Source organism: Pan paniscus, chromosome 2 (genome assembly GCF_029289425.2).
Source record: "Pan paniscus chromosome 2, NHGRI_mPanPan1-v2.0_pri, whole genome shotgun sequence".
In the NCBI taxonomy this organism is placed as follows: domain Eukaryota; kingdom Metazoa; phylum Chordata; class Mammalia; order Primates; family Hominidae; genus Pan; species Pan paniscus.
Window position 1 is genome coordinate 57583604 of NC_085926.1, and position 12889 is coordinate 57596492.

General features: G+C 41.2%; 1 protein-coding gene and 1 non-coding gene across 5 annotated transcripts in view; one reads left to right on the forward strand and one right to left on the reverse strand.

Annotated features, from left to right (window-relative positions):
- The first annotated feature begins 3861 nt into the window (after positions 1–3861).
- Positions 3862–3987, forward strand: LOC112439470 (U6atac minor spliceosomal RNA). Its single transcript, XR_003027747.1, has one exon. It is a non-coding gene; the product is annotated as a U6atac minor spliceosomal RNA (small nuclear RNA).
- A 5905-nt stretch (positions 3988–9892) lies between these two features.
- Positions 9893–12889, reverse strand: part of DENND6A (DENN domain containing 6A) — a 72120-nt gene continuing 69123 nt past the window's right edge. For all 4 annotated transcript variants that reach the window (XM_034956715.3, XM_008964048.5, XM_003811635.7 and 1 more), the window contains one exon: positions 9893–12779. In XM_034956715.3, coding sequence (XP_034812606.1) covers positions 12648–12779 — 132 coding nt within the window. In that variant the 3' untranslated portion in view covers positions 9893–12647. The remainder of the gene's footprint in view (positions 12780–12889) is intronic.

Below are 12889 nucleotides of genomic sequence, written 5' to 3' on the forward strand. Positions count from 1 at the left end.
ACCTTGGGAGGCCGAGGCGGGTGGATCATTTCAGGTCAGGAGTTTGAGACCAGCCTGGCCAACATGGTTAAACCTCGTCTCTACTAAAAACTTAAAGGTTAGCTGGGCATGGTGGCGTGCTCCTGTAATCCCGGCAACCCAGGAGGCTGAGGCAGGAGAATTGCTTGAACCCAGGAGACGGAGGTTGCAGTGACCCAAGATCATGCTACTGTACCCCAGTCTGGATGACAGAGCGAGACTGTATCTCAAGAAAAAAAAAATACAGAAAATCAATAAATACAATAAATATAACCAAAACGTGGTTATTTGAGATCAGTAAAATGGATAAGCCTCTAATATCAGGAATGAGAGGTTACATCACTACAGGGTCTCCAGATATTAAAAGGATAATGAGGGAATAATTTCATGTCCATAAATTTGACAACTTAGATGAAATGGACAAATTTCTTGAAAGACAAACTACCAAAGCTCACTTTAAATAAACAGGCCAGGCGTGCTGCTCATGCCTGTAATCCTAGCACTTTGAGAAGCCAAGGCAAGAGGATCACTTGAGCTCAGTAGTTGGAGAGCAGCCTGGGCAACATGGCAAAACCTCATCTCTACAAAAAATGCAAAAAATTAGCCAGGTGTGGTGGTGTACAGCTGTACTCCCAGCTACACAGGAGGCTGATGTGGCAGAATCACTTGAGCCCAGCAGCGAGAGGCTGCAGTGAGACATGATTGCACCACTGTAGTAGCCTGGGCTACAAAATGATACCTTGTCTCAAAGAAAAAAGAAGAAGGAAGAAGAAGAGGAGGAGGAGGAGGAGGCGGGGGAGGAGGAGAAGGAGAAGAACAAGAGGAGGAAGAGGCGGAGGGAGGAGCAGGAGGAAGAGAAGGAAGATGAAGAGTAGGAGGAGGAGAAGGAAGAAGAAGGAGGAAGAGGAGGAGGAAGAGGAGAAGGAGAAGAAACAGACTACCTTAATAGCCTTGTATCTATTTTAAAAGTTAAAAATATAGTTAAACACCATCCCATAGAAAATTCTACGTCCAAATAGCTTAACTGCTAAATTCTACCAGACTTTTAAGGAAGACATAATACCAATTTGACACAAACTTCCAACTCATTCTGTGAAGCCTGATACCAAAAGCAGACAAAGACATTACCAAAAAAATGACAAACCAGCTGGGTGTGGTGGCTCATGCCTGTAATCCTAGCACTTTGGGAGGCCAAGGCAGGTGGATTGCCTGAGCTCAGGAGTTCAAGACCAGCCTGGGCAACACGGTGAAACTCCGTCTCTACTAAAATACAAAAAATTAGCTGGGCATGGTGGTGCATGCCTGTAGTCCCAGCTACTCAAGAGGCTAAGGCAGGAGAATTGCTTGAACCCGGGAAGCGGAGGTTGCAGTGAGTCAAGATCACACCACTGCACTCCAGCCTGGGTGACAGAGCGAGACTCCATCTCAAAACAAAACAAAACAAGAAAATGACAAACCAGTATGTCTCATGAACATAGATGTAAAAATTCAAAAAAAAAATTTAGCAAAGATCATAAAAAATATTCTAGGCCAGGCACAGTGACTCATGTCTGTGATCCTTGCTCTTTGGGAGGCTGAAGCGGGAGGATCATTTGAGCTCAGGAGTTCGAGACCAGCCTGGGCAACACAGTGAGACCTCATCTCTACCAAAAATTTAAAAATTAGCCAGGTGTAGTGACACAAGCCTGTAGTCCCAGTTACTTAGAGGCTGAGGCTAGAGGATTGCTTAAGCCCGGGAGGTCAAGGATGCAGTGAGCTATGATCAAGCCACTGCACTCCAGCCTGGGTGACAAAGCAAGATCCTGTCTAATAAAAAGTAGTAAAAATAGAACTATCATTTGACCTAGCAATCCCATTACAGGGTATATACCCAAAGGAAAATAAATCATTCTACCAAAAAAATACCTGCACTCATGTGTTTATTGCAGCACTATTCACAATAGCAAAGACATGGAATCCACCCAGGTGCCCATCAAGAGTGGATAGGGCCAGGCTCGGTGGCTCACACCTGTAATTCCAGCACTTTGGGAGGCCGAGGTGGGAGGATCACTTGAGCCCAAGAGTTTGAGGCCAGCCTGGGCAGCACTGTGAAAGCTCATCTCTACCAAGAAATTTTTTTTAAATTAGCCAAGTGTAGTGGCACACACCTGTGGTCCCAGCTACCAGGAAGGCTGAGGTGGGGGGACCCCTTGAGCCTGGGAGGTCAAGGCTGCAGTGAGCCGAGATATTGTGCCACCACACTCTAGCCTGGGCAACAGAGTGAGTGAGACTCTGCCTTAAAAAAAAAAAACAAAAAAACCATAGTGGATTGGATAAAGAAAATGTGGTACATATACACCAAGGAATACTATATACCCATAAAAAAGAACAAAATCAAGTCCTTCACAACAAAGTGGATGCAGCTGGAGGCCATTATCCTAAGCAAATTAATGCAGAAACAGAAAACCAAATACTGCAAGTTCTCACCTATAAGTGGGAACTAAACACTGGGTACACACAGACACAAAGATGGGAACAATAAACACTGGAGATTCCAAAAGTGAGGAGGAAGGGAGGGAGGCAACAGTTGAAAAAAATACTTATAAGGTACTATGTCCACTACTTCAGTGATGGGATCCTTAGAAGCCCAAATCTCAGCATCACACAATATATCCATGTAACAAACTTGCACATATCCTCTCTCTGAATCTTAAAGAAATTCTATTGATTTGATAAATGAGGTTAACAGGTTTAACATAAATCAATCATATTTACAAATTAAAAAGGCTATACAGTCATCTCAATAGATGCAGATACAAATGCATTTGTTTTATGGTAGATCTTTTTTGTTTGTTTGTTTGTTTTTTGAGACAGGGTCTCACTCTGTTGCCCAGGCTTGAGTGCATGGTATGGTGATGGCTCACTGCAGCCTCAACCTCCCAGGCTCAATCAATCCTCCCATCTCAGTCTCCCAAGTAGCTGGGACTACAGGCATGAACCACCATGATCTGCTTAATTTTAGTTTGTTTTTGTTTTTTTTTTTTGAGACGGAGTTTCGCTCTTGTTGCCTAGGCTGGAGTGCAATGGCGCGATCTCAGCTCACTGCAACCTCCTCCTCCTGGGTTCAAGCGATTCTCCTGCCTCAGCCTCCTGAGTAGCTGGGATTACAGGCGTGCACCACCACATCTGGCTAATTTTGTATTTTTAGTAGAGACAGGGTTTCACCATGTTGCCCAGGCTAGTCTCAAACTCCTGGGCTCAAGTGATCTGCTTGCCTCAGCCTCCCAAAGTGCTGGGATTACAGGTGTAAGCCACTCCACCCGGCCAACAAATGTGTTTGTCAATATATTTGTTAAATGTATATTAATATACACACTTGTTAAATACATTTAACGAATTAAATTATTTGATAAATACATTTAACAAATTAAATACATTTGTCAAATACTTTATATGTAGCCCATTATTGATAAAAACTCTCAGGCAGGCCGGGTGCGGTGGCTCACGCCTGTAATCCTAGCACTTTGAGAGGCCAAGGTGGGCAGATCACGAGGTCAAGAGATTGAGACCATCTGGCTAACACGGTGAAACCCCGTCTTTACTAAAAATACAAAAAATTGGCCGGGTGTGGTGGCGGGTGCCTGTAGTCCCAGCTACTCGGGAGGCTGAGGCAGGAGAATGGTGTGAACCCAGGAGGCGGAGGTTGCAGTGAGCCGAGATCGTGCCACTGCACTCCAGCCTGGTTGACAGAGCAAGACTCCGTCTCAAAAAGAAAACAAAACAAAAACAACAACAACAAAAAAACACCTCTCAGGCAAACTAGAAACAGAAAGGGACTTCATCAACTTGGTAAAGAATATCTACGTGTTGTATGAAAGGAGAGAAGGTTAGCACTTCCCTTGGCAAGGATGGAAGAGGCCCTCAGGCCTGACAACATGCATATGGTTAAGGCATTGCCACCTACTTTGTGGCATCTAACCATCGTTATTTTTGCTGGGTGCGGTGGCTCACGCCTGTAATCCCAGCACTTTGGAAGCCAAGGTAGGTAGATCATGAGGTCAGGAGATGGAGACCATCCTAGCAAACATGGTGAAACTCCGTCTCTACTAAAATACAAAAATTAGCCGGGCGTGGTGGTGGGCCTGTAGTCCTAGCTACTCAGGAGGCTGAGGCAGGACAATTGCTGAAACCCGGGAGGCAGAGGTTGCAGTGAGCCAAGATCACACCACTGCACTCCAGCCCGGGCAACAGAGCAAGACTCTGTCTCAAAAAATAAATAAATCAATCAAATAAAAAATAAAAAAAAGAACATCTATAAAAAACCTACAGCTAGTATCATAATTAGTGATGAAAAATTGAGGCCGGGCACGGTGGCTCACGCCTGTAATCCTAGCACTTTGGGAGGCTGAGGCAGATGGATCACGAGGTCAGGAGTTTGAGACCAGCCTGGCCAAGATGGTAAAACCCCATTTCAACTGAAAATACAAAAATTAGCTGAGCGCAGTGGTGGGCGCCTGTAATCCCAGCTACTCGGGAGGCTGAGGCAGGAGAATCACTTGAACCTGGGAGATGGAGGTTGCAGTGAGCTGAGATTGTGCCACTGCACTCCAGCTTGGGTGACAGAGCAGGACTCCATCTCAAGAAAACAGAAAGAAAAATTTAATGCTTTTCTTTTAAGATCAGAAACAAAGAGCTGGACAAAGTGGTACATGTCTGTAATCCCAACTACTCAGGAGGCTGAGGCAGGAGGATCATTTGAGCCCAGGAGTTTGAGAGCACCCTCAGCAACATGGCAGCATCCCCTCTCCACAAAAAAAAAAGGTTTTAAAAAAGAAAAATTTTTAAAAAATGAGTATGTCTGCTCTTACCAATGCTATTCAACATTGCATTGGGGATTCTAGCCAGTGCAATCAAAGAAAAATAAATAAAGGTCATCCAGATTGGAAAGAAGAAGTAAAACAGTCTTTATCCACAGATGGCATAGTCTTCTATGTAAAAAATCTGATGGAATCTTCAAAAAAAAGGCTACTAGAATAAATGAGTATAGCAAGATTGTAGGATACAAGATCAATATATAAAAACTATATGGACAGTACTACTATTGTGAACTAAATTTTTGAAAAATTGTAAATTTAAATTTTTAAAAAATATCATTTGCAACATCAAAAATATGATACGCTTAGAGATAAATCTGACAGAAGATATGAAAGACATGTTGATAATTACAAAACATTGCTGAGAGAAATTAAAGAAAACATAACATATATGGAAAACAAACATACATATACTTTGTTCATGGTTCAGAAGACTTGAAATTATTCAATTCTCCCTCAAATTTATCTATAAATTCAATGCAATCCCAATCAAAATCCCAGCAGGAATTTGTGTAGAAATTCATAAGCTGATTTTAGAATTTGTATGGAAATGTAAAGTAATTAAGTAAGCAAAACAGCCTTTAAAAAGGACACAAACTGGAGGGCTAACACCACTCAGTTTCAACAATAAAGCTACAGTAATCAAACAATGTGGTATTGGCATAAAGATAGACATATACACCAGTGGCACAGAATAGGAAGTGTAAAAATAAACCCACATATATATATGGACAACTGAATTCTGACAAAGGTACAACAAAGCCAATGCAACTGATTTTTGGAAATAATAATAATAACCTTTCAACAAATGGTGCTGGGACAATTGGATATTCATATGCAAAGAACAAAAAATCCTTAAATCCATACTTCACATACACATTAAAACTAATTCCAAATAGTTGTAAACCTAAATGCAAAACCTAGAACTGTAAAACTGCTAGAAGAGGCTAAGCACGTTGGCTAACGCCTGTAATCCCAGCACTTTTGAGAGGCTGAGGCAGGTGGATCACTTGAGGTCAGGAGTTGGAGACCAGCCTGGCCAATATGGTGAAACCCCATCTCTTCTAAAAATACAAAAATTAGCCAGGCGTGGTGGTGCACGCCTGTAATCCCAGCTACTGGGGAGGGTGAGGCAGGAGAATTGCTTGAACCCGGTTGCAGTGAGCTGAGATTGCACCATTGCACTCCAGCCTGGGTGACAGAGCAAGAGTTTGTCTCAAAAATAAAATAAAATAAAAATAATAGAAGAAAACATAGGTCTTTGTGACCTTGGGTAAGAACACAACACTTAAAAGAACAAATTCATAAGTAGAACTAAATCAAAATTAAAAACTGCTTTTCAAAAGACACTTTAAAAAATGAAAAAAAAAAAGTCATAAACTAGGGGTGGGGGGATCTTTGCAATGCATGTATCTGAAAAAGAACTAGTATCAAGAACATATGGAGAGCTCTGGCTGGGCTCAGTGGCTCACGCCTGTAATCCCAGCACTTTGGGAGCCCAAGGTGGGTGGATCACTTAAGGTCAAGAGCCCAAGAGCAGCCTGGCCAACATGGCGAAACCCCATCTCTACTAAAAATACAAAAATTAGCCAGGCATGCTGGCGGGTGTCTGTAATCCTAGCTACTCGGGAGGCTGAGGCAGGAGAATCACTTGAACCCAGGAGGTGGAGGTTGCAGTGAGCCAAGATAGTGCCACTGTATTCTAGCCTGGGCAACAGAGTGAGACTCCGTCTCAAAAACCAAACCAAAACCAAAACAAACAAACAAAAAGAACATTATAGAGAACTCTCAAGGCACAACCATAGGAAGTTACATAATAAGCAAAAGGTTTGAGCACTTTACCAAGAAGATACAGAGAAGGCTAATAATAAGCACATGAAAAGATGCTCAGCATCAAAGGTCATTAGCAAAATGTAAATTAAAATCTCAATAAAGTACCAATACAAACCTATTAGAAAGGCTGACATTAAAAAGGCTGACCATACAAAATGTTAGTTGGGACATGGAACAGCTGGAACTTTCATACAATACTTACAGAAAACAAAATAGTACAACCACTTTGGAACAGTTTGGCAATCTCTTAAAAAGTTAAACATTCACCCACCACATGACCCAGACATCCCCCTCATACCACTCCTAGGTATTTACCCAAGAAAAAAGGAAATATATATCCATCCAAGGACTAGTACATGAGTGTTCACAGCAGCTTTATCTGTAATAGCCAAAAACTAGAAACAATCCAAATGTCTATCAACAGGTAAGTGGGTAAAAAATGTGTTATACCCATATAACAAAATACTACTTACCAATAAAAAGAAATGACCTGCTGATACAGGCAACAACCTGAATGAATCTCAAAATCATAATGCTGAGTCAAAGAAGTCAGACTCCCTCCCCCCAAAAAACAGAAAGAGTATATACTGTATGATTCCACTTACATAAAACTCCAGAAAATACAAACTATAGTGACGGAAAACATCTATACTGGTTGTTTGGGGGAGACAGGAGTGCAAATGGGCATAAGGAAATTTTGGGGGTGATGAATATGTTCACTATCTTGGCTGTGATGATGGTTTTATGGGTGTATTCAAATGTAAAAACTTATCAAATTATACACTTTAAATATGTTCAGCTTATTGTATGTCTATTGTACCTCAATAAAGCTGTTTTTAAAAAGTATGATTTGTGGCTGGGAAAGGTGGCTCACGCCTGTAATCCCAGCACTTTGGGAGGTGGAGGCGGGAGGACTGCTTGAGTCCAAGGAGTTTCAGACCAGCCTGGGCAACACCCTGAGAACTCATCTCTACAAAACAACAACAAACAAACAAACAAACAAAAAACTGATTTGTTGAGTTCTACCACCAGAGCCTTTGATTATAAAAATATTTACCCATTTCACTAAATGAATGCAATCATTTCAAGTTTCCTACTGAAGTATAAAAATTCATTCACTTAAGGCTGGGCGCGGTGGCTCACATCTGTAATCCCAGCACTTTGGGAGGCTGAAGCGGGTGGATCACCTAAGGTCAGGAGTTTGAGACCAACCTGACCAACATGGTGAAACCTCATCTCGACTAAAAGTACAAAAATTAGCTGGGTGTAGTGGCGCACGCCTGTAATCCCAGCTACTGGGGAGGCTGAGGCAGGAGAATAGCTTGAACCTGGGAGGTGGAGGTTGCAGTGGGCTGAGATGGTGCCATTGCACTCCAGACTGGGTGACAGAGCAAGACTCCCTCTCAAAAAAATAAAATCACTCACTTAATAAGAAGTGTAACTCTGGAATATAAAGTTACTATTTTCCAAAAATATTTCAGTAAATGTAGAAGCAATTTATACCATAATGTATTCAGACTGGCTGACATGGAAAGGGACAGGCAAAAACATGTAGGATCCATGAAGTCCGGCTTTCTAACGGTTAACACAGAAATAGTATAATGATGACAAGAATGGGGAGGCAAAATAAACAGAACAACACAAGTCTAGTGGTGAAGCTAGTAAAATGGAATGAGGCATGATTATCAAACAACAAAATCTTTAAAAATTTTTTAAAAATATTTTTTCTTTTATAGACAGGGTCTCACTCTGCTGCTCAGGCTGAGTGAAGTGGCATGATCACAGCTCACTGCAGCCTCGAACTCCTGGGCATGCACTATCCTCCCACCTTAGCCTCCCAAGTAGCTGGGACCACAGGCATGTACCACCATGTCTTGACTACTTTTTTTTTTTTTTTTTTTGAGGCAGAGTCTCGCTCTGTCACCCAGGCTGGAGTGCAGTGGGGCGATCTCGGCTCACTGCAAGCTCCGCCTCCCAGGTTCACACCATTCTCCTGCCTCAGCCTCCCCAGTAGCTAGGAATACAGGCGCCCACCACCATGCCTGGCTAATTTTTTGTATTTTTAGTAGAGACAGGGTTTCACTGTGTTAGCCAGGATGGTCTCGATCTCCTGACCTTGTGATCCACCCATCTCGGCCTCCCAAAGTGCTGGGATTATAGGCGTGAGCCCATGCCCGGCCATCTGACTACTTTTAAAAAACTTTTTTTAGAGATGGGGTCTCAGGTGCAGTGGCTCATGCCTGTAATCCCAGGACTCTGGGAAGCCAAGACAGATCACTTGAGGTCAGGAGTTCGAGACCAGCCTGACCAACATGGTGAAACCCCGTCTCTACTAAAAATACAAAAATTAGCCAGGTGTGGTGGCACATACTTGTAATCCCAGCTACTTGAGAGGCCGAGGCAGGAGGACGGCTTCAACCTGGGAGGTGGAGATTGCAGTGAGCAGAGATCACACCACTGCACTCCAACCTGGGTGACAGTGCGAGACTCCGTCTCAAGAAAAAAAAAAGAATAATATAATGTAGTTGCTACTTTTAAAAAAGAAGAGGAAGAAGTAAAAATAATTGGGAGATTTGGGTTTTTAAAAAGGTAGCAAATGAAGGAGAATCTAGCAATAATTGAGATTATTCAACTAAAATAATTATTTTTTTGAGACAGGTCTTGCTCTGTCACCCAGGCTGGAGTGCAGTGGTGTGATTATGGCTCACTGCAGCCTCAATCTCCTAGGCTGAGGCCATCCCCTCACCCACCTGAGCCACCTGAGTAGCTGGGACTGCAGGCATGTGCCACCATGCTCTGCTAATTTTTTGATTTTTTGTAGAGACGGGGTCTCACTTTGTTGCCAAGGCAGATCTTGAACTCCTGAGCTTAAACGATCCTCCTGCCTCAGACTCCTGAAGTGCTGAGATTATAGGTATGAGCCACCACATACGACCAATATTTTTACCAGAATATTTCATAAAATCAATGCACTGCTAGGAAAGATATGAAGTCACTTAACTGATCTGTCTAAACAGAACTGTTCACCTTTTCATAGTGAAGTACACAGGGTTTTCATTTGAAGTCCTTAAAAAAACAAACAACCTGGCAGGAAACAAAAGGAATCTCATAATGACGAGTTTCATTAACTATGCATTTTCTCCAAGCAGTCCAACCCCATTCAGAAATAACACAAAATATCCAAGTGCTTTAAAATCCAAGGCCTTTAATTTAGTTTTTGGTAATGACCACAAATGCCTTCACAAAACCTCTTTTTCACTGTAAATAGAAGGCACTAGGCATTACATAATACCCTTAAAGAAGTGATTCCTCCTGATGCTGGTAGAGATAAAACATTTAATGTCAGGGTTTACATAGTAACAAATTCTTCTTAAAAAAAAAAAAAGACAAATCTAAAAATCACGCACCAAAAATTATCAGTCAGTCTTTCCCAGGTTCCCAATGCAAATTTACATCATTTTTACAAGTACATAGTTTGAAATTAAGAGATAAACTAGGTATGATATGGTTTTCAACATGTGTTAGGTTTCAGTTAAATACAGTAAAAATGAAGACACCATTATCATGCTAATTGGCATCTTTTGCTCCTGTTTAGCTGTGCAAAATAGACTTGAAATGATACATCCTGTAGTGGCGTAATTTAAAAGATCCTTGATATGACACCAACAACTTGCAAATTCTGGTCACAAACTGTATATAAATTGTACAATTATTAAAATATACCTTTTTGAAAAATAATAAGATGACCATTTATACCTAAATAAGGTTTCCCAGAAAGTTATGAAATACTTTTAGCATATAAAAGTAGTTGCTCCTTTTCTGAAAAGTCAGCTGTTGTTTCATAAAATAACTCATATGATCCAAGGCAAACGATTTCTTTCAAATGCCATATTCTCTCTATGACTTTGAGGTATGCTTCAAGAGACTGTATCCATAAGAACAGGGCACATTTGGGTATTAGACCACAGTTACAAACGCAAGGAGTCTTTCTTGGGTCAGGAATGCCCTTAAGACTTATATCGACAGAGAACAAAAGATAGCTTCTGAAGCCATATCCTTTACAAATACATACAACTAAATTTGGTTATTTAGAGGATAATTCAAGACACAGCTATTAACCACATGCTGTGTCATGTGTGCCTATTTTAATTAGTGGCTTCTGGCCAGGCGCGGTGGCTCACACCTGTAATCCCAGCACTTTGGGAGGCCGAGGCGGGCGGATCACCTGAGGTCGGGAGTTTGAGACCAGCCTGACCAACATGGAGAAACCCCATCTCTGCTAAAAATACAAAATTAGCCAGGCGTGGTGGCACATACCTGTAATCCCAGCTACTCAGGAGGCTGAGGCAGGAGAATCACTTGCACCCGGGAGGTGGAGGTTGCAGTCAGCCGAGATTGCGCCATTGCACTCCAGCCTGGGCAACAAGAGCAAAACTCCATTCAAAAAAAAAAAAGTGGCTTCTGTAGGATACTCTTATTCAAACACAAACCAAACAACCTTACTCTACCAAATCACATTCTTCTATTTTTGGCAAGGTAGTATTGTTTAAACAAAACAGAAACAAAAACAACAACAACAAAAGCTAACCATGACAGTGACTCAGGCGAAAGTTCCCATGTCAAACAACAGTAGGAAAAGTGTTCTAAGAAATATTAATGTTGGGAAAAATAAAACGCTACCAAACAAATAATGCCAGAAATCAATCTTATCATCACTCAAATAAGTATCACATAAAAAACTCATGAATGCCTTTGAAATAAGAATAGTTGTTTAAAAAAATAGCTGATTATGAGATTTATAATTAAAATGTCTTTGAAAAGCAGCCAAGTTCATTAGTTTAAACATTTAATAATATTTAAATTAGTATTTATTTAATTTTTTATTTTTGTTGAGACGGAGTCTCACTGTGTCACCCAAGCTGGAGTCCAGGGGTGTAATCTCAGCTCACTGCAACCTCCGCCTCCCAGGTTCAAGTGATTCTCACATCTCAGCCTCCCAAGTAGCTGGGATTACAGGCGCGTGCCACCATGCCTGGCTAATTTTTGTATTTTTAGTAGAGACGGGGTTTCACTATGTTGGCCAGGCTGGTCTTGGACTCTCGACCTTAAGTGACCTGTCCGCCTTGGCCTCCCAAAGTGCTAGGATTACAGGCGTGAGCCACTGCACCCGGACTAATGTTTAAATTAGTAAAGGGTAAGAGAAAATAAACTCTTCCATAATTAATACTAGATGCCTTCTTGTCTTTGGAGAAACTGGTAAGATTAAATTTTGAAAATGGAAGGGAAAATAATGAAAATCTATATGACAACTGAAAAAAACCCATCATGTCTATTAATAAACACAATGGGTAGCAAGAAACATATTTTTTAAACAGTGATCACTCAACAGAATACCTTATAAAATTACGTATCATAATGAAGCTAAGGAAAAGCTTCAAGACTAGCAGCTGAACTGTGAAACATGTAGGACAACAGAAGGCACTACATAAGCATCAATTCCTTCTAATCATAGGACAGTTCAGTCTTTCTGTTCTTAAGAAGATAGCCAGTGTGAATGTTATTTTTATATCCCCCTGAGTTTTAACATGATTGGGCAAAGCAGCACCAATTTAAAAAAATATCTGCAATGCCAGCACTGCAGTATGAAATCACTAATACTGATGGCCCACAAGTCTCTCATAAGAGCACTTTAGAACATGATTAAAAATATAGAAATGCCTTTCGGTGTTTCAGAATTAAAGTGGAACCACCACAGATATCCACTTTAAAAAGTAATGCACTAAAAAGGTCTGTTTATACAATACAGTCTTTCTACCCTGTAACTAGCATTCATGGCAATTTTCCACTCCGCTGCCACTGAGAGATCTCCTTTGTGCGTCTGGTTGAAATGTCAGTATGCTTCATGATGCATAATCCTTTTTGGCTGGAAAATCTTGGCAAATATCATGTCATGCCCGTTTTGAGCAGTATGCCTTGCAAGTCCTCTGGCAATGCTAAGATAATGGCATCTATGTGTGTCCGTAACTTTTCCATAGTGTCAGGTTTCACAGGTAAGTGCTCTCGATCAGCCTGCAACTACATAAGGAACATTTCACAACATTTAAATTATCCTCAGAATCTGTATTAATACATTACATTCTCTAAATAAACCATTTTAAAGGTCTAACAATTAGATACTTTCAGTC